The sequence below is a fragment of the Dromiciops gliroides genome, chromosome 1, assembly GCF_019393635.1.
Source record: "Dromiciops gliroides isolate mDroGli1 chromosome 1, mDroGli1.pri, whole genome shotgun sequence".
In the NCBI taxonomy this organism is placed as follows: domain Eukaryota; kingdom Metazoa; phylum Chordata; class Mammalia; order Microbiotheria; family Microbiotheriidae; genus Dromiciops; species Dromiciops gliroides.
In genome coordinates this window covers 530375243-530397210 of record NC_057861.1, presented here as the reverse complement: position 1 = coordinate 530397210, position 21968 = coordinate 530375243, and the positions used below count along the sequence as shown (strand labels likewise).

Sequence of the window (21968 nt, the reverse complement as noted above, 5' to 3'; positions counted from 1 at the left end):
AATGAGTAGGCTGGTATAGTTGTCCAAATGAGAGGACTGGACATAGAATCACTATGGTGTTGCTGAGAAGAAAGCAATGTAAAGGAAAGATGTAAAGATAAAATTGATGTGTCTTGGCAGCTGAATGGATATGGGTCAGGTGGGAAGGCTGAGGGAAGAGTCAGGCAGGAATGACTGGTTGTTTGGGAACATAGCTCACTAGAAAAATGGTTCCATTAGCAGAAAAAAATAAGTTAAGAAGGGAAGGGGGGGAAGTTAGGAATAAAGATTATAGAATCAAAGATCTAAAGCTAGAAGGGATGTTAGAGGTCATCTAGACCAATGCTCTCCTTTTACAGATGAAGAAACTGAGGGCCAAGGAAGTTGCGTGATTTGTCCAGGTTCATACAACTATCAAGAATCTTAAGGCAGGATTCGAACCTGACTCAAAGGTCCCCACCCTATCCACTATACCAGTTGGGGAATGTTTAGATTGATAGGTCTATGAAAATGTCCAGATGTTATCTGGAGTTATGGTATTAGAGCTCATGTGAGAAATAAGGCCTTTGAGAGAAATGAGAACTAGATGTGTGTATTTGGGAGCCATTTACACAGAGATGATAGTTGTAGCATGGAAATTGTTGAAATCTCCTAGAGGGAGACTGCAGAAAAAAGACAGTCTAAATCAAAATTCTGAGTTATACCCAATGATTGGCAGAGGGACATGGGTGATCATTCTGCAAAGGAAGCTGAGAAGTATCAGCCAGATTGGTAGGATCAGGAATGTTTCATGAAAATCTAGGCAGAAGAGTGTCTAAAAGAAGGGAGTGGTCAACAGTATAAAATGCTGAAGAAATATAGAAGGATGAGAATTGAGAAAAGGCCATCAGGAGCAGTTAGGTGGTGCAGTGGGTAGAGCACCAGCCCTGGAGTCAGGAGTACCTGAGTTCAAATCTGGCCTCAGACAGGCAAGTCACTTAACCCCAATTGCCTCACTAAAAAAAAAAAGAAAGAAAGAAAGAAAGAGAAAAGGCCACCAGATTTATCAATAAAGCAATCATTAGTGACCTGGGAGAGAATAGTTGAAGTTGAGTAGTAGGTTTAGAATCCAGATTATCAGGGAAAGTGAGTGGGAGGTTGAAAAGTAGAGACAAGGTAGACAACTTTTTTTTCCCCTAGGAGTTTGTCTATGAAAGGGTTGTTGTTGTTTGTCCTTTATTCCTGAAGGAGACCATGACATAAGAAAGGTGATGTCATGACTGGCAAGTAAATTGGTTTAGGGAAGAGTAAGGAGGGAGTACTAAGTTGTTACTGAATCACAAAAGTGTCCAGTGGACCCAGTCGAATTATTGTTTGACTTCTTCCGTCGTTGTTCATTTTCATGAGTGTGAGGAAGAAGACAGTTGGTGGGACTGATCCAGGAATGGGGGTTAGAAAAGAATGTGTGGCCAAAGGACAAGGATGCAAGGGATTCAAGATTGGAGGGCAGTATAAATTGAATTGGTTAAATTTAGGGCCAAAAGGAGAAAACTAAGGCCAGAGAAAGGGTGACTGAGAGCTGGGGGACTGGACAGGGCACACTGACTGGAGGTTGCTATGAAGATCAAGTATAGGAAAGTTGAAGCATGGGGGAGGGCAGAACAAGAGAGAGACAGAGACAGAGACAGAGAAAGAGAGACACACAGAGACAGAGACGGATAGAGACAGAAAGAGAAAGAGAGACACAGAGAGAGACACACACACAGAGACAGAGAGAGACAGAGGGAGATAGAGACAGAGAGAGACACACAGAAGAAAGAGAGGAGAGAGGAGAGAGAAAGAGAGAGACAGAGAGAGACAGAGAAAGAGACAGAGACAGAGAGATAGAGACAGAAAGACAGAGACAGAGACACACAGAGGAGAGGAGAGAGGAGAGAGAGAGAGAGAGAGAGAGAGAGAGAGAGAGAGAGAGAGAGAGAGAGAGAGAGAGAGAGAGAGAGGCAGGTCAAAGAATAGAGTTTCAGAATGATGGATGATCATCCATGCTGACCATCTCTATACATCCACATATAACTAAGAGAAGGTACAGATTATGAGGGTTGAGGAGGTTGCTGAACAGGGAAACAAGTATATTTAAGGAGATATCAATATGTAAATCAAATTCCCTAAATATAAGGCTGGGAGTTGAAGCAGAGAAGACTATGAATCAAATATTGAACTCCTTGAAAAAGAGAGAAAACAACCTAGGAATTTGTTGAACTTTTAATCCCAAGGATAACATTTGAGTTATTTTAAACCCAAGCATTTACACTTGAGTTGTAATCCTTAAATGGATTATAACTTAAAATAAATATATAGACCATTTATTTGTACTCAACAAATATTTCTCAAATGGATATAATTTAATAATATTTCCTTCAACCTAAAGGTTCCACTAAAAACCCAAATTTACCAAATGATAGTGTATAATAGATGATAGGTTACAAAAAGGAAAAAGCAATTTGGTTATAGAATGTGTTTAATGAAGAACATTTATGGAGATAGCTAGGTGGGACAGTGGATAGAGAGAGCTCTGAACCCGAAGTCATAAAAACCTGAGTTCAATTCCAGCCTCAGATACTTGTAAGCTAGTGACCCTGGGCAAGTTTTAACCTTTATCTGCCTCAGTTTCCTCACCTGTAGAATGAGGATAATATTGGCACTCATCTACCACTTCTGTTTTGAAGATAAAATGAGATAGTATTTTTAAAGGACTTTGCAAATTTTGAAATCCTATATAAATATAAATTATCTACCATGTCATGTATATATATGATAAATATAAAACAAAAACTAGTTGTCACTGTCAATAAATTATTAATATTATCTGTGTTTATTAACTTTTCCCCCCTCACAGATATGGGATCTGGCCATATAGCATTTTTAAGAAGCTGGGTATTCCTGGGCCAAGGCCTCTTCCATTCTTTGGGACATTTCTTGAATATCGTAATGTGAGTATGAATATACTCAAAAAAATTCCTTCCTTACCTGTGTTGCAATTGTGGGGCCTATGCTGCTGTTTCTTTACTTTTTATATCTCCCCATCACCATTTTATTATGTACTACCTTGAAGAGGAAGATTTGGAAGCAGGGAGATAGGGAAGCAGGGATCTAACTCTCAAAAAACAAACAAACCTAAGGCAAGCTTGAAAGACTAATTTCTTGCAGCTACCAAAGAAAACCATCATTTGGTTATCTGGAGTCAGCATGGTGAATTGGTAGAAGAAGTGGTATTGGAGTCAGAATCCCTATGTTTGATTTCTGTCTTTTCCTCAAGGTAGCTGTTTAGCCCTAAGCAAATCAGGGTAAAGGGCAGCTATATAGCAGGTAGATAGAGTGTCTGTTATCCCTGGAATCAGGAACATCTGAGTTCAAATCCAGCCTCTGACACTTACTAGCTGTGTGAGCATGGGCAAGCCACTTAACCCTTTTTGCCTCAGTTTTCTCATCTGTAAAATGATCTGGAAAAGGGAATGGTCAACCACTTCAGTATCTTTGCCAAGAAAACCCCAAATGGGGTCATAAAGTCTGAGATGACTAATCAACCAAACATTTTTAAAAAGTCAGAGCTAAATCACTTAACCTTTCATTCTCTCATTACTCATCTATGAAATGAAATGATAAGAATACTTTCACTATTTATATCTCTATAATGTTGGGAGTAAAGTAGTTTATATACCTTAAATTGGAGCTATTGGAGGTAATTGGGCTTGGAGTCAGCAAAACCTTGGTTCAGATTTCACCTCAGATTCTTACTACCTGTGTGACTCTGCCCAAATTGCTACCCCTGTTTCCTCATCTATCTTGTGTTTTTTTGTTTGTTTGTTTGTTTTTATTTTTGTTTTTTTGCTGGGCTATGAGGGTTGTGACTTGCCCAAGGTCACACAGCTAGTAAGTGTCAAGTGTCTGAGGCCGGATTTGAACTCAGGTCCTCCTAAATCCAGGGCCAGTACTTTACCCACTGTGTCATCTACCTGCCCCTGTTTCCTCATCTATAAAATGAGAGGTTGAACTTAATGGCCTCTAAGATGCATTGTAGCTCCAAATAACTAATCTTATCATTCTTTGATCCTTCATTTTCATCTTCTCCTCCTCAAAAATCAACATAGAGAAAAGAATCTTCTCAGAGCTCCCATGCTCAAATGGAGAAAAAACAAAGAAACCCAGTATCCAGCCTTTTTAGTACACTAGGTTACACTCTCTATACCCTAAACTTTTTAGATTTTTGAGTAGGAAACCAGATCTGTGATTTTTTTTTTTTTTGGCATAAGGAACTCATTGGGAAGAAACTCCTTCTATTAATGCAGATCAATATCTACTCTAAGAACCTGGATTCAGGGAGTTGCCTGGAGCACTGAGAGGTAAAGTACATTTGTCCAGGGTCCCTCAGGCTCAGGCAGTATGTATCAGAGGTGGGATCAGGTCTTCCTGAGTCTAAGACTATCCCTTTTTCTTCAGTACAATATATATTTGCTACATTCTGAACCCTGTGCGCTGGGCACAGAAACTGACTTAGCATTCATCTCTGCAATGGTCTTTCTGATGCTGGTTGGTGTCATTTCTTGGGTTAAACTGCCATTTGGATACTGCACCAATGCTAATCATTACAAAGCCCTATAGAAATACATGGGTACTTACTCCCCTCAGTAAAATTTAGGGGTTAATCTAAACCAGGGATTCTTAATATTTTTTTAAGTCATGGTTCTCCTTGGAAGTCTGGTGATGCCCATAGAGTCCCCCTTAGAATATTGTTTTTAAACACATAAAATAAAATATATAGGATTAAAAAGGAAACCAATATATTAAAAAAGCAATTATCAAATATTTAAAAAAAACAAATTTATGATATTTACATGAACTGATGCATAGCGGAGTAAACAGAACCAAGAGAAGGTTGTACACAGGAACAGCAGTATTGTATGATGAAGAACTGTGAATGATTTAGCTATTCTCAGCAATACAATGATGCAAGACAATCCCAAAGGACTAGTGATGAAGTATACTATCCAGCTTCAGAGAAAGAACTGATATTAATTGAACACAGACTGAAGCATGCTGGTTTTCACTTTCTTTCATTTTTTCTTTTATTCAAGTCTTATACAAAATGATAAATATGGAAATATTTAATATAATAACATATATGTAACCTATATCTGCTTGCAGCCTTAGGGAGAGGGGAGGGGAGTAAGGAAGGGAGGGAGGGATAGAATTTGGAATTCAAAACCTTAAATAAAAATGTTTATTAAAAATAAAATGAGGCAAAAGAGCAAATCTCAAAAAAACCCTCCCCCAAGTTCCCCAAATTCACGAACCCCAGGTTAAGAACCCCTGGCCTAATTGATCTCTAAGCCCATTTCATCTCTAAATCCTTTTTAATGGCTAATATGGGGATTTATTTGGTTGAACTATGTAGATATATATTGAGGCATTTTCCCCCAATTTTCTCAATGGGAGAAGGGAGTGAGTGGGACAGATAAATTGTTAAAAACTAGTTATTCTAGGGGCAGCTAGGTGGCGCAGTGGATAGAGTACCAGCCTTGGAGTCAGGAGTACCTGAGTTCAAATCTGGCCTCAGACAACACTTTCTAGCTGTGTGACCCTGGGCAAGTCACTTAATCCCAATTGCCTCACTAAAAAACAAAAACAAAAACAAAAAAATAGTTATTGAAGACATTTTGAATATATATTTATTTATTAATTTGTGAGGCAATTGGGGTTAAGTGACTTGCATAGGGTCACACAGTAAGTATCAAGTATCTGAGAATGGATTTGAATTCAGGTCCTCCTGAATCCAGGGCCAGTGTTCTTTCTACTGTGCCACCTAGCTGCCCCAAAGACATTTTTAACAATTAGAAAAAAATCAAATCCTATGCTAGATGAGAAATGAGTAAGACAGTTCTCCTTCTTGACTTCCTCTCCCAGTTCCTGCTGAAGCTATTTATGAAAAGCCCAGGGATCTTAGAAAGCCTTTTCCTTGAGTGCCCTCCGCCTGCCTCTCTGCATAACAAGGTTGTTAGATTAGATGATCACTCCAGCTCAAGCATTTCTGATGCCCTTCATATGGTGCATTTGGTGCCAATGAAGTAAAACTATGTTATTCCCATTATCTAATCTGCTTTAATTATTCTTCAGGGAATTTTGGACTTTGACCAGAAATGTTTTAAGAGATATGGCAAAATGTGGGGGTAAGTATAAAGATGGACCCCGCCCTCATAGAGCTCACAGATAAGTCTGACACAATGTTACTGTCTAAATTTGTTGGAGAGTTACATAACAAGTGTTGTGTAGAAGACAAGGGGAAAGGTTGTTGTTTGTATAGGTAGGTTGGAAGGCAAGGAAAAAGTGATGTTTGAGTTTCTGTCTTAAAAGATAAGGAATTCGGGGCAGCTAGGTGGCACAGTGGATAGAGCAGCGGCTCTGGATTCAGGAGGATCTGAGTTCAAATCCGGCCTCAGACCCTTGACACTTACTAGCTGTGTGACCCTGGGCAAGTCACTTAACTCCAATTGCCTCACTGGAAAAAAAAAGATAAGGAATTCAATAAACAGATCATGGAACTATAGAATGGCATTATGGAAATAGCACTGGATTTGAAGTCAGGCCTTGGGTTTGAATTCCAGCTCTGTGTCTCATTGCCTGGATAGTTGGACAGTCAATTCTCCTCACTGGGCCTCAGTTTCTTGCTCTGTTAAATAAAAGAGTTTGACTAGGTTCTCCCTGAGAACCTTCCCATCTGTAAATCCAATGATTCTATAATAATAAGACAATTAGAAGCTCTAGCTAAGGATATGAGGTCAAGCATACTGTGTACTGAAGGAGAAGGGAGGGCTTTTTGTAGAGATGAAGACATATCAGTTACATGAGCAAGTGAGGAACCCGGTCTTTGTTGAGAAATTCACTTAGGCTGTGGCACAAATGTTTCAGCAAAGTCCAATTCATTGATTTATTCTTGCATGTGAAATTGCAAATCTATTATTTACAACTTGCTTTCCTTTTAAATATATAATAAAGTTACATAGCTTTCTTTTTTCCTCTTTCCCCATTAAACTCAAATATGTATATGCATGTATATCTATATCTATATATATCTATATGTCTACACCTACACCTATACCTATATCTATACCTACATCTACATCTATAATCTATGTATATTTATATAATATTATTCTATACATACTTCTATTTATCAGTTCTTTATAAGGATGCAGATAGTGTCTTCCTTCATAGGTCTTTTGTAGTTAATTTTGATATTTATAATAGTCAATGATTTAGTTACTCAAAGTTGTTCTTTAAACAATATTGTAGTTACTATTATATAACTTTTTGTTGGTTCTGCTCATTTCCCTCTTCATTATTTCATGCAACTCTATCCATGCTTTTCTAAGATCATCAAGCTCATCATTTCTTATAGCACAGTAGTATTCTGTCACTATCATAGATCGCAACTTGATCAGTCATTGCGCAGTTGATGGGCATTCCCTTAATTTCCAATTTTTTGTCACCATGAAGAGAGCTGGTATTTTAGGACATATAGGGTTTTTTTCCTCCATTTTCACTTATTTTTGGAAACAGTGGTGGTATTTCTGGGTCAAAGGGAGTTTAATAATTCTTTGGGTATAATTCCAGATTACTCTCCAAAATGGTAAGATCAGTTCACAGTTCTCTGAACAGTGAATTAGTGTCTCGATTTTTTTACATCCTCTCCAACATTTGGTACTTTCCCCCCCCATAATTTTAGCCAATCTGGTAGGTATAAAATGATGTTTAAAGGTTGTTTTAATGTGCATTTCTGCAACCAATAATGGTTTAGAGTATTTTTTTCATATGATCATGAATTGTTTTGATTTCCTCTTTGGGAAATTTTCTGTTTCTATCCTTTGACCATTTATCAATTGGGGAATGACTTGTATTCTTATAGATTTGACAAAGTTCTTTATGTATTTTAGATATGAGACCTTTATCTGATAAACTTTTTACAAAAATCCCCCAATTTTCTGCTTTTCTTCTGATCTTAGATATATTTATTTTGATTATATAAACCCTTTTAAATTTAATGTAATCAAAATGATCCATTTCATATCTAACTTTTCTGTCAATCTATTGTTTATTCATAAATTGACTCTCCATTAAGTCTGATAAGTAATATGTTCTATGTTCTAATTTTCTTGTAAATCTCTTTTTATATCTGTCATGTATCCATTTTGACCTTATCTTGGTAAATTGTGTAAGATATCGTTCTGTGCCCAATTTCTTACATATTGCTTTTCAGTTTTCCCAACAATATATATATATATATATATATATATATATATATATATATATATATATTTGTGAGGCAATTGGGGTTAAGTGACTTGCCCAGGGTCACACAGCTAGTAAGTGTCAAGTGTCTGAGCCCAGATTTGAACTCAGGTCCTCCTGACTCCAGGGCTGGTGCTCTATCCACTGTGCCACCCAACTGCCCCTTCCCAACAATATTTTAAATTAAATAATGAATTATCCCAAAACCTTAAGTCTTTTTTTTTTGAGTGACCTTAAATCTTTACACTTGTCAAATACAAGGTTATTATGTTGCTGTAAATTGTGTGTATACTCGATTCCACAGATCTGTCTTTCTAAACAATAACAACAATCTTAGTTCTAAACAATAACAACAACCATATAGTTTTGATAATTACTGCCTTATAATATAGTTTAAGACCTGGTTCTGCTAAACCTCCTTCCTTTATATATTTTTCATTATTTTCTTTGATATTCTTGACTTTTTGTTCTTCTAAATGACTTTTATTATTATTTTTAATTTAGTAAAACAAATTTTGGTAATTTAATTGGGATGGTATTGAATATGTAAATAAATTTCAGTAAAACTCTCATTTCTATCACATACGTCCTGCCTCCCATGAACAATTACTATTTCTCCAATTATTTAAATCTGATTTTATTTGTATTAAAAGTTTTAAATATAATTTTGTTTTTATAGTTCCTGGGTCTGTTTTGGCAGGTGTACTCCTAGGTATTTTATACTGTCGAGAGTTATTTTAAATGGAATATCTCTTACTACCTCTTTTTGTAGAGTCTTGTTTGTGACATATAGAAATGCTAATGATTTATGTGGAGTTACTTTATATCCTGCTACTTTGATAAAATTATTTTTCTTTTCAACTAATGTTTTAGCTGAGTCTGTGATTTTCCAAATATATCATCATACTGTCTGTAAAGAGAGATAGTTTTATCACCTAATTCCATGTTCTGATTCCTTGTATTTCTTTTTCTTCTCTTATTGCTATTGCTAGAATTTCTAGTACAATATTGAATAATATTGGTGAGAGGGTGCATCCTTGTTTCACACCCAGTCTTATTGGGAAGACCTCTCAATTTTTCCCATGACAAATAATGCTTTCTGATGGTTTTATGTAAATGCTTTTTTTGTTGTTGTTGTTGTTGGGGCAATGGGGGTTAAGTGACTTGCCCAGGGTCACACAGCCAGTAAGTGTCAAGTGTCTGAGGCCGGATTTGAACTCAGGAGCTCCTGAATCCAGGGCCGGTGCTTTATCCACTGAGCCACCTAGCTGTCCCCTGCTTTTTTTTATCAATTTAAGAAAAAATCAATTTATACCTAAACTTTCAAGCATTTTAATAAAACTGAGTGTTGAACTTTATCAAAAGCTTTTCTGCATCAAGTGATATAATCATATGATTTTTATTACTCTTGTTATTAATATAATCAATTATGTTATTAGTTCTCCTTATATTAAACCATATCTGCATTCCTGGTATAAATCCTGCTTGGTCATATTGCTTAATATTTGGTCTAGTCTTCTAGAGTTGCTCTGGATGAAAAAATCATCAATCAATAAACAGTTCTTTGGTGGTGGGTCTTTTCCAAACTAAGCTAGGCTCATATTTGGATGACAGACCCATAGTTTGTAGCCAGACAAGTACTCATAGTCTTTTATAGCTTGGTAGGGCATTTAACAGTGCTCGAGTATTATTAGTACAGTCTTCAAGATCTTATAGTTACCTCCACATAATGATGAAGATTAGCTGAATTGTTATCATTACAGTCTAGAGACATTGTGGTACAATGGAAAGAGAACTGGCTGTGAAGTCGGAGAATCTCATTTCCACTCCTGCCTTTGATGCATACAACTGTTTTGACCATAGACAAGTAATATCCCTTTGCTGAGTTTCTTCCATTGTAAAATCAGAGGTTTAGATTAGATGGCCTTTCTCTGAGGTTCCTTCTAGCTGTAGACCTATGACTGTAAAACACATACTGTGACTGGGGTAGGAGGGAGAAAGAAGAGGGATAGGGTGGTGCTGGCTATTTTATCATCTAGCTCTAAGGGAATTGAGCATTCCATAGGTAGATAATGTGCTTTGTTGACTTAAGAAGCTATCTTGCTATGCAGATCTCTGAAAAAAACTTTACATTTTTCTATCTTGATGCTCTTAATAGGTTTTATGATGGCAGAGTGCCTGTCCTAGCCATTATGGACCCAGCCTTCATCAAAATAGTTTTAGTGAAAGAGTTTTACACACTCTTCACCAACCGTCGGGTAAGTTACAAGTAGACAGAAGTGTATCAGGATGCTTCTTAGCTTGATGCCATTCAAACATTCTAACCTAAGCTTTTTAATTCTCTCAGAAACCTTGGTGACTTTGCTTCAAAATCTTCTTTTCTTGCTGTGATGGCTATATTCCCTAAGACTGAATACTAATTATGGTTTTGGGTGGTTGAGGGGATCATTTATCAAATAACACATACAAAGCCCCTTTTAAATAGTGATATCTTACTCTAGTGGCTTGATCCATCATGAAGAATATGGTCCAACACTTAGAAGGAAGCCAGAATTAGAGCTTGTGCAGCAGTACTTGGGAACTGGTAGTGCTTTTTAGAAAATAAAACATGACCTTAAGTCTATTTTACAAAATAATATTCAGGTATGGAAAGGAAGGCAGGATTTTGTTGACAACAATAACTTATATTGACTAGAGCTAACCCACCATAAGCATGATGCAGGTAATATAATTGAGGCAGAATAATGTGAGGTTTCATGGTTAAAGTGTCATCATTTTTTTAAAGATAAAAATTGACTCTTGTCAAAACCTTTGTGCCACAGAACAAGTTTTGATAGATGGTTCTCCCCCAAATCCCCATCAAGACATGGTAACCATTTATCATAGTCAGCTGGGTGCCAAGAAGATTAACTTTCCCATATTCCAGAAAATCTCCCCCTTGCCCATTCTTCCTACCTCAACTGTCTAAAATTTCACCATTTATGGTTAATTCATTCTGATCTTGAATGCTTTTCCATTTTCCAGAGACCCCTATTAAGCTGACAAGGTGCTGCAGGGAGAGGGGAATACCTGAAGCTATATCAGTTAATACCTTATTGGGGATTAATTGGCAGCTAGCTGAAATGAAGACCCAGTAGAAATTGGATACAGGATCATTGCCTAAGGGAGAGAAGGGTACTGAGATGAGAGCAAGTAAGGTACTACAGGGAAAACTTTCCCTACTTTGTAATTTTACCCTGGGCCAGTCCAACATGTGATCTAAACATTTAAACAGACTTTGAGACATTTTGGAATCCTGAATTATTTTCTGGAGTTTAACTCATTCAAAATTTATCAGTTTTCTGCTCAGCTGTCTTCCTTGTGGTCTAGTGAAAAAAATGCTGGAATGAGAGTTAGGAAACCTGGGTTTCTGTCCATGTTCTTTGAAACCTTTAGCCACTTATAAAATCTCTTTCTGTATCAGTTTTGCCTACATTCCAATGGTGGAAAGAAAATCCAGTGAGATGGAAAGTTCTTATCAAAACCTAAGTTGCTCTACAAAATTAAAGTAAGATGTGTGTGTGTGTATGTGAAATTGCATGTAGTAATAGCAACATTGTGTGATGATCAACTATAATTTAGCTCTTCTCAGCAATTCAATAATCCAAGACAATTCCAAAAGACTCATGATGGGGGCAACTAGGTGGCACAGTGGATAAATCACTGGCCCTGGATTCAGGAGGACCTGAGTTCAAATCTGACCTCAGACACTTGATACTTACTAGATGTGTGACCCTGGGCAAGTCACTTAACCCTTATTGCACTGCAAACAAACAAACAAACAAAAACAAAACAAAAAAAGATTCATGATGGAAAATGCCCCCTACATGCAGAGAAAGAACTGATGGAGTCTAACTGCAAATTTGAGCATGCTATCTTTCCCTTTATTTCTTTTTATAGTTTTTTTCCTTTTGTTCAGTTTCTTCTTTCACTATATGATGCATATGGAAATATGGAAAATGTATATATATATAATATGTATATATGTTAAAATAACTAGATAGTTAATGCCTCTAAAAATGAAGTTTTTCAAACTTCATCAATACACATTAATTGAACACTTACTATTTGCTGGCTGCCAAGGATTCATAGACAAATCTTAACTGGTCCTTGTTCTCAAGGAATATTCATTATATTAGGGGAAATGACAGATATACATATATGAGTGTATACAAAATAATTACAAGGTAATTAGCAGGGATTGTGAAGATGGAGTTTGGGCTGAACTTGGAAAGAAAGTGGGGGTTCAAATAGAGGTGAGGAGGCAGTGTGTATCAGATATGGGGGAAAGCCAGTGGGAAAACATGGAAACAGAAGGTGTAAGGAACAAGAAGATCCATTTATTTTGAAGAGAATCAATGAATAACAAAACCGGAAAAGTTAGTTAGGGTCAGGTTATGAAGGGCCTTAAATGCGAAGCAAAAGAGTTCATCTGAGTCATTGACATAATAGGGAGTCACTGGTATTTATTTAGCAGAAGAGTTTCATGATCAGACCTGTCCTTTGGGACTATCCCTTTGGAACCTGTGTGAACAATGGATTAGAGAAAGGTGACATGAGGGAGAGAGAGACCAGTGAAGAAATTATTACAATATTCCTGCCCTGTAAGAGGTGATGAGGGGGCTGAAATATAGAAGTAGTTGTATGAGAATAGCTAATGGAGAGAGAGGGGAAAGATGTGGAAATAGAATCAGCAAGACCAGGCAACTGATTGTCTATTAAGATGAGAGAAAATGAGGGGTTGAGGAGGACTCTGAGTTTGTCAATATGTGAGGAAGGATGGTGCTGCCTTTACTAATTCAAGTTCCACCTGACCTTGACAAAACCATTTCCCTTGGAGAGTGGTACAATTCTGTAATCTCTTACCTTTATACATACAACTGTCATTTATAAAGCCCAACACAATCTAGAGTGGGTATTCAGTCAATAAACAAACATTTGGTAAACACTTGCTGGCTGTCAGGCTCCATGCTAAAAACAAATAAATAGGTGCGTATTATGCATATGTGTGTGTGTACATACATACATTCTATCCACACACACACACACACACACACACACACACACACACACATATATATATATATATATATATATATATATATATATATATGGACTTAACAGATATATACATATGTATAATATGTGTTTGTATACATACACACGAAGTAGATAGACTCTAACTTTGGAGGGGAATTCATTAGTCCCAGCAGGGATCTAGAAAGTCCTTCTTCAGAAAGTGGCATTTGAGCTGAGACTTGAAGGAAACCAATTCTTCTCTTCTTCTTCTTCTTCTTCTTCTGTTGTTGTGGGGCAATTGGGGTTAAGTGACTTTCCCAGGGTCACACAGCTAGTAAGAGACCAGATTTGAACCCAGGTCTTTCTGAATCCCGGGCCGGTGCTCTATCCACTATGCCACCTAGCTGCCCTGAAACCAATTATTTTAAAAGACACAGATGAGAAGGAAGGGTATTACAGGTATGCAGAACCACCAGTAGTACAAAGGCATGAAGACTAGAGATGAAATCCTGCATCCCATTTTATCTTCACAACCTCTGTAAGAATCGTGCCTGTTTTATTGCCTCCATTTTATAGGGAAGGAAAATGAGGCTCATTCAGAGCTTAAGATCACAGTGCTAACAAGTGGAGTTCAAACATGAATCCATGTCTTTTTATGACTGCCAAGTCTAGTGCTCTTTTTTTTTTTTTGAGGGGCAATGAGGGTTAAGTGACTTGCCCAGGAGGGCCACACAGCTAGTAAATGTCAAGTGTCTGAGGCCGGATTTGAACTCAGGTCCTCCTGAATCCAGGCCCGGTGCTTTATCCACTGTTCCACCTAGCTGCCCCATGGTGCTCTTTCTATTATGCTACACTTTAAGGATGATTGAAGCAGTTGTTATGAGAGCTGTGGCCTCATCATTCTCTGCTTTACAAAAGTCAGAGGAAGGCAGTGTTTCCCACATGTTTTTCTCACTTGGTGCCTCTTGACAGAGCTTTGGCAAACGGTTGGTAAGGGTAGTTTGGGGAAACAAGAGTAAAACTAGCTGTCATTTGCCTTCCCCATTCCATTTTTTTATGTTGTCTTTTTAAAAAATTTGTTTTTGGCGGGGCAATGAGGATTATGTGACTTGCCCAGGGTCACAAAGCTAGTGTCAAGTGTCTGAGGGTGGACTTGAACTCAGGTCCTCCTGAATCCAGGGCCGCTGCTTTATCTACTGTACCACTTAGCTGCCCCCTTTATGTTGTCTTGATCTGTGATCTCATCAGTATGGAACTTCCTATTGTAGAACCTTTCTTGTTCCATTGTTCAGTCATTTCTATCATGTCTGGTTCTTTATGACCCCATTTAGGGTTTTCTTGGCAAAAATATTGGATCGGTTTGCCATTTCCTTCTCCAGCTCATTTTACACATGAGGAAACTGAAGCAAAAAGGGTGAAGTATCTTGCCCAGGATCATACAGTTAGTAAGTGTCTGAGGCCAGATTTAAACTCAGCAACATGAGTCTTTCTGAGTCTAATATCCACTAGCCATCTATTTGCCCCAAACTTCTTCCACTAATGCAAATCAGAAGCTCACAGTCTTAGAGTTGTCTGGGTAAGTGACTTGGCTACCATTACATAACTAGCATTTGTTAAAGGCAGGATTGGAACCCAAGTCTCCTGGCTCCTAGTCCAACTGTTTATTCACTATACCAGGATGTATCTGATCCATAAAAAAATCAAAATCTTGAACTTAGTCTACAGACAATTGGTTCTCAATAACTGAGCTTAGTGTTGTTATGAATAATCTCCTTTGAATCAACCAGTTTTCTTGAAGTTAGTACAGGCTCATTCTCATAAGGTCAGTCAGTCAGTTTAGAAACATTTTTTAAATTGTCTTCTATGTGGGGGCAGCTAGGTGGCGTAGTGGATAAAGCTCTGGCCCTGGATTCAGGAGGACCTGAGTTCAAATCTGAACTCAGACACTTGACACTAACTAGCTGTGTGACCTCAAGGCAAGTCACTTAACCCCCATTGCCTGTAAAAAAAAAGTATAGTATCAAATTGTCTTCTATGTGCTAGGCTAAGGATATAAAGAAAGGAAAAACAGAGTTCCTGATCTCAAGGAACTCATACAGGACTTCTTAAACTTTTTCCAATTACAACCCCTTTTCACCCAAGAAATTTTTATGTGAGGCTGTATGTATATAGGTATATAAAATAGGTATACATAATCTATTACTGTTGCCAAAGTTTTCACAACTCCCACATTCAGTTATATAATTCCATGTGGGGTCATGATCCACAGTTTAAGAAGCTTTAGTCCAATGGGTGTTACTATGATAAAACTAAAAGGTGAATCTTATTTGCAGTTTTGAAAGGTAGGGTGGTATAGTGGAAAGACCATTGGACCTGCAGTCAAGAAAGCCATTCTCAAGTTCCACCCATGACTCTAGTCCTGTGATTATGGGCAAGTCACTCATCTGCTCTGAATCTCTTTTTCCTCATCTGTAAAATGGAGTTGCTTATGATGTTAATAACTGATATGCAAGAAGGATCCTCAAAACCCGAAGTTTGGGTGAAAAGCTCAAATAAGATCAAGAATGTAAAGTTTAAAGTATATATAAAGATCTATCATCATCATCACTATTATTATTACTAATAAGTTCAAATGTCCTTCATATCAATAGTTCAGTTCTCTTTCTATCCCCTTGGCTGAATAAAAACTGATCTTGGTTTTTCTCTGAGGTCAGCTCTTTTTTTTTTTTTAAAAATAGTATTTTATTTTATTTTTTCCAATTACATGTGAAAATAGTTTTCAACATTCAATTTTGTAAGATTTTGAGTTCCAAATTTTTCTCCTTCCCTCCCCCTCCCAAAACCAGCAACGAATCTGATATAGGTTATATATTACAGTCATGTTAAACACATTTCCACATTAGTCATGTTGTGAGAGAAGAATCAGAACAAAAGGGGAAAACCACAAGAAAGAAGAAACAAAAAAGTGAAAATAGTATGCCTGATCTTCATTCAGACTCCACAGTTCTTTTTCTGTAGGTGGAGAGCATTTTCTATCATGAGTCTTTTGGGATTGTCTTGGATCATTGTATTGCTAAGAAAAGCTAAATCTATCACAGTTGATCATCACTCAATGTTGCTGTTACTGTGTATAATGTTCTCTTTCTTCTGCTCACTTCAATCAGCATCAGTTCATGTAAATCTTTCCAGGTTTTTCAGAAATCAGCCTGCTTGTCATTTTTGACAGCACAATAGTATTCCATTACATTCATATACCACAACTTGTTCAGCCATTTCCCAACTGATGGGCATCTTCTCAATTTTCAATTCTTTGCTATCATAAAAAGAGCAACCATACCTATTTTTGTACATGTGGATCTTTCCCCCATTTTTATGATCTCTTTTTGATACAGATCTAATAATAATATTGCTGGGTCAAAGGGTATGAAAATTTTATAGCCTTTTGGATATAGTTCCAAATTGCTGTCCAGAATGGTTGAATCAGTTCAAAACTCCACCAGCAATGAATTAATGTTCCAATTTCCCACATCTTTAACAATTATAATTTTCTTTTTTTATCATATTAGTTAATTTGATATATGTGAGGGGGTACCTCAGAATAGTTTTAATTTGAATTTCTGTTAGTTAATTGGGGACATTTTTAAAGGGGTATAGATAACTTTAGTTTCTTCATCTGAAAACTGCCTATACATATCCTTTGACCATTTCTCAATTGGGGAATAACTTGTGTTCTTATAAATTTGACTCAGTTCTCTATATATTTTAGAAATGAGGCCTTTATCAGAAACCCTAGCTTTCTGCTTCTCTTCTACTCTTGGTTGCATTGATTTCATTTGTGCAAAATCTTTTTAATTTAATGTAATAAAAATGATCCATTTTGCATTTAATAATTTTTTTTATCACATCTTTGGTCATAAATTTTTCCCCTCTCCATAGATCTGACAGGTAAACTATTCCTTCCTCTTCTAATTTGCCTATGGTATTATACTTTATGTCTAAATCATGTACCCATTTTGACTTATTTTTGTTATATGGTGTAAGATGTTGGTCTATGCTTAGTTTATGCCATATTATTTTCTAGTTTTCCTAGCAGTTTTTGTCAAATGGTCAGTTTTTATCCCAGAAGCCGGAGTCTTTAGGTTAATCAAATAGTAAATTGCTATATTTATTTACTTCTCTGTTTTGTGTGCCTAATCTATTCCACTCTGTTTTTAACCAGTACCAAATAATTTTGATGGTTGCCTCTTTATAATATAGTTTTAGATCTGGTAGAGGGCAGCTCTCTTAGAAAGGCAACTAGGTGGCACAGTGGTGAGCACTGGCCTTGAAGTCAGGAGTTCAAATCTCACCTCAGACACTTAGCTGTATGACTATGGGCAAGTGAGAACCCCAATTGCCTTAAAACATGGGCTCTCTCCAGTCATCCTGATGTATATCTTTCCACTGGACTCAGCTCTAGAGGTTGGTGACCTTGCACAGCTCTCTCTCACTTAAATCCAATTTAGTGCAAGTCATGACATCACACAAGTGTCATGGTTCTCTTCAAAAATGAAGGAAAAAAAACAACAACAAGAATTTTTATTAAATTCTTTTGTTATTTTTATCAACTTTTTTCCCCCATACCTATCTTCCTCCCCCTAATCCCCTTCCCTATCTGTTGTGCCTATGAGGAACAGGCCTGCAAAAAAGTCAAGATACCTTAACACAGGGATTTTTAACCTGTAGTTCATGGGTCCATGGATAGATTTCAGGTGATCCATGAATTTTAATGGGGAAAAACATTTTTATTTCAACATAATTGGTATCCTTTGTAATTCTACGTATTTAATACATTTAAAAACATTGTTCTGGGAAGTGATCCATATGTTTCACCAGACTGCCTGAGGGATCTATGACATATGTACAAAGACTAAAAACCCCTTTCTTAAATTGTTATGTTCAAGTCCAAAATATTGAAGCCTAGAATCATTGCATACTGCCTTCTCACTCCCCAGCATCCTTCTGTATGTCTTTTTTTTTTTTTTTTTGCAGGGCAATGATGGTTAAGTGACTTGCCCAGGGTCACACAGCTAGTTAAGTGTCAAGTGTCTGAGGCTGGATTTGAACTCAGGTCCTCCTGAATCCAAAACCAGTTCTTTATCCACTGCACCACTTAGCTGTCCCCTCCTTCTGTATTTCTAAAGATTCTTCTGAGAGGAATAATATGGCTTGTCATAAGTGTCAATGTGACTTAATCCTTACTTGGAAAAACCTCAAAACAACTTCATCTAACTCAGTTAGCTCCTGGTTTTATTTATTTAGAATTTTGGTTTAAATGGAAATTTGGAGTCTGCCATCACCGTTGCTGAAGGAGAGAAGTGGAAGTGGATCCGGACCATTATATCCCCAACATTTACGAGTGGGAAACTCAAAGAGGTAACTATGGTTCAGTCTTTTGCCAAAGCTTATACAGTGATGATTAGGGGCTCAAAGAATGTTGAAATCATAGGGATAGGCAGTGATCACAAATATTGAGGATGACTTGGTCAGATTCCCTTATGGGAATCTCTGTACCCATTCTGATTTTCTTCTTCCTTTCCCTGATTTTTTCCCCTTTCCTTCCTCCCACCAATAGCATTAGGCTTCTGATTCTGACTTCTTAAGAATACTGACTGATTACAGCCAACATTTACTTTATGTGAACTAGGAATATACTATCTACCTACTCTACTACCTACCTATGAATATGTGTAAATTGGAAACAAAGAGTCAAAACCTTTCCAAATTAGCTTATTTAAGCAAAATAGATACAGGGAGTAGTGGTGCAGAACTATTTTAAAAAGGTGGTTGTGGTAGCATTGTTATCCAGAACCCCACTATCTTGAGGGGGAGTTTAAATTCAATTTTATTTTATTTTCAGTTATGAATTCTCTCCCTCTCTCCATTTTTCTACCACCCATTGATAAGGCAAGAAAACCAAAATACATTAGAGATATGTACAATCATGCAAAAAGGATGTCCACATTAGCCATGTCAAAAAGAAAGAAGAAAAGAAAGAAAAAGAAGAAAGGAGGGGAGGGAAGGAATTTTGTTGCATTAACTTATTATTATTATTATTATTTTTTGGTGTGTGTGTGTGGTTGTTTTTTCCCCATTTATATTGTAGCAGTTGCATATATCTATATAGCATATATATGTGCATTTATCTATATAGCTATTTCTATATATGTATATATATGTAAACATATAGGCTTTTCTTGCTTCACACTTTATCAGTTCATGTAGATCTTTCAACGCTTCTCTACATTCACCACACACATCATTTATTACAGCACAGTAATATCCCATTATGGTCATGCCACAATTTGTTTAGCCATTCCCCAATTTGTTTCCAGTTATTCGTTGCTGTCACAGAAAGTGCTGTTGCAAATATTTTGGTGTGTATGGGTACTTTTTTCTTATCTGTGACTTCCTTGATGTAATAGATTCTGGCTTGAAGGGTATGAATATCTTAGTCACTTTATTTGCATAATTGGAAATTTCTTTCTAAAATGGTTGTGTTATTTCACACTCCATCAACAATTTCTTGGGTTCATTCTTCCAAAATCCCTTCAACATTGACCTGCCATTTTTTTGGGTCGTTTTTGCAACTTTGCACTGTGAGGCAAAACCTCAGGGTTTTTATGATTTGCATTGATCTTATTAGTAATTTGGAACAATTTTTCATGCGTTTGTGAACATTTTTTAATCCTTCATTTGAGAACTTTTTGTTCATATCCCTTGATAACTTATCTATTGGGGAATGGCTATATTCAGTAGTTACTTTAAAACATATTTCTCTTTTTATGTCCTAATGGGTTTTGTTGATGATATACAAAAATCCTAATGATACATATGGATTTATTTCATATCCTGTGGTTTTCCTGAAGTTGTTGCCATTAAAAAACAGCCTAGTATCTGCAAAAACCCCAATAATTTTAGTTCCTTTTTGTTTATGGTTATTTCCATAATTTATTAAATGAGCGGGAGAAGGAAATGGCAAACTACTTCATCATCTCTGCTGAGAAAACCTCAAATGGTGTAATGAAAAGTTAAAGACAACTAAAAACATTTGAACAACAATGTACAGGTGTAATAATATTAATTAATTATCACCTAAAAACACACAAAAATTAAGTTTTTTGTATAGAAGAAATACTTTAATGTCTCTTTAGTCAAGTTGATTTTTTATTGCTGCTTCATCTGAGATCATGTTTACTCTCCCAACTTTTTGTTTTAGTTTATCTGAAGCAGACTATATTTTGTCCTATCTTCTTATTTTTACTTGGTGTGAATATTTATGTTTCAAGTGTGTTTCTTGTAAATTCTGCTTTTCAATCAGTTCTGTTCTCTTCTATTCTTTTATGTGCATCCCATTCCCATTCATAGTTATCATCATGAATTGTATATGTTCCTTTATTCTATTTTCTTACACTTTTTCTTTTTTTGACTTCCTCTCCATAAAAGAAAAAAAAATGGATGGTGAGAAAGAAAGTTTATAGTCACTGCCAGTTGTCTATGCTTAATGAAGTTTGCTTGTCCTCCCCAACCCTCTTTTCATCCTCTCACCTAGACCTCATTCACAAGGGTAATAAAGAGATGCTTGATATACAGTAAAGAATTCAAACTTATTTAATGAATTAGAATTTTATGTTAGAATCAGACTATTCACACTTCTAGAGTAAATACTATAGTTCTGGGGGTTAGTTAGGACTTGCTTCTTTTTTTCTCTGAGCATTGAGTATTCAGTTCTTGAAGGATTTTAGGGGCAACTTTTGTCAGGCCCTAAGTCTTAAATAGGTAGGACTCTCTGATCAGTGATTTTCTGTATATGTTTTAGGTCTAGGAAACACAACTGTGAGCTTGCTCATGCTTTTAGCTCCAGTAGATAGCTGTGGTCTCAGCAGGAAAGTAGGTTTAGCTATTTTATAGAGATTTGTAAGCATAGGAGAGGAAACAAAGGTGACTTTCTGGGTGAACCTTTAAAGTCAATTAATTAAAACATCTTCTTCATTCAATTAAGAATAATTTCCCTTTTCTTTAATATTGGAATCAAGATTGTATGCTAGATGAACCCAAGTACTTGACAGCACCAGAGCTGTGTACCCTATTGGGCACTCTAGGAACTGTGGACTGATTGACTTGGGGCTGTGTTTCAGATGTTTCCTCTTATCAAACACCATGGAGATGTTCTGGTGCAAAACATCAAGAAGAAAGTGGCCAAAGATGAGTCTGAGAATATGAAGAAGTAAGTATGACCATCCAGTATTTGCAATGAAAAACAATTGCCTTTGCTAGATTGGGGCAAACTGGATTAGAAAATTCAGGATGGAGACCCTTTTCAACTGAATAAAATAGAGTTCAAGGTAATGTGGGCCTGAGTCTACAGAGTAAGTTTCAGGGTTCTAAAGATCAGGGTTCAAGTCTAGCCTCTCATGACTATTGGCTAAATAACCCCAGGCAACTCAACCTCATATATCCCAAGACAATTATTGACAATCTATTATCAATAGGTGGAGTTTCCTCTTTTGATTTCCCTCTACCAAAGAAGTTGTAGAGGAGAGAGAGAAAAAGAGAGAGAGAGAGAGAGA

The 21968-nt window shown here is 36.7% G+C and overlaps 1 protein-coding gene across 1 annotated transcript in view; it reads left to right on the top strand.

The window, feature by feature from the left end:
* The window catches only part of LOC122734485 (cytochrome P450 3A21-like), a 48011-nt gene that overhangs the window by 8188 nt on the left and 17855 nt on the right, over positions 1 to 21968 (top strand). The window contains exons 2-6 of the mRNA XM_043975346.1: positions 2855 to 2948; positions 6130 to 6182; positions 10460 to 10559; positions 18661 to 18774; positions 21537 to 21625. Coding sequence (XP_043831281.1) covers positions 2855 to 2948; positions 6130 to 6182; positions 10460 to 10559; positions 18661 to 18774; positions 21537 to 21625 — 450 coding nt within the window. The remainder of the gene's footprint in view (positions 1 to 2854; positions 2949 to 6129; positions 6183 to 10459; positions 10560 to 18660; positions 18775 to 21536; positions 21626 to 21968) is intronic.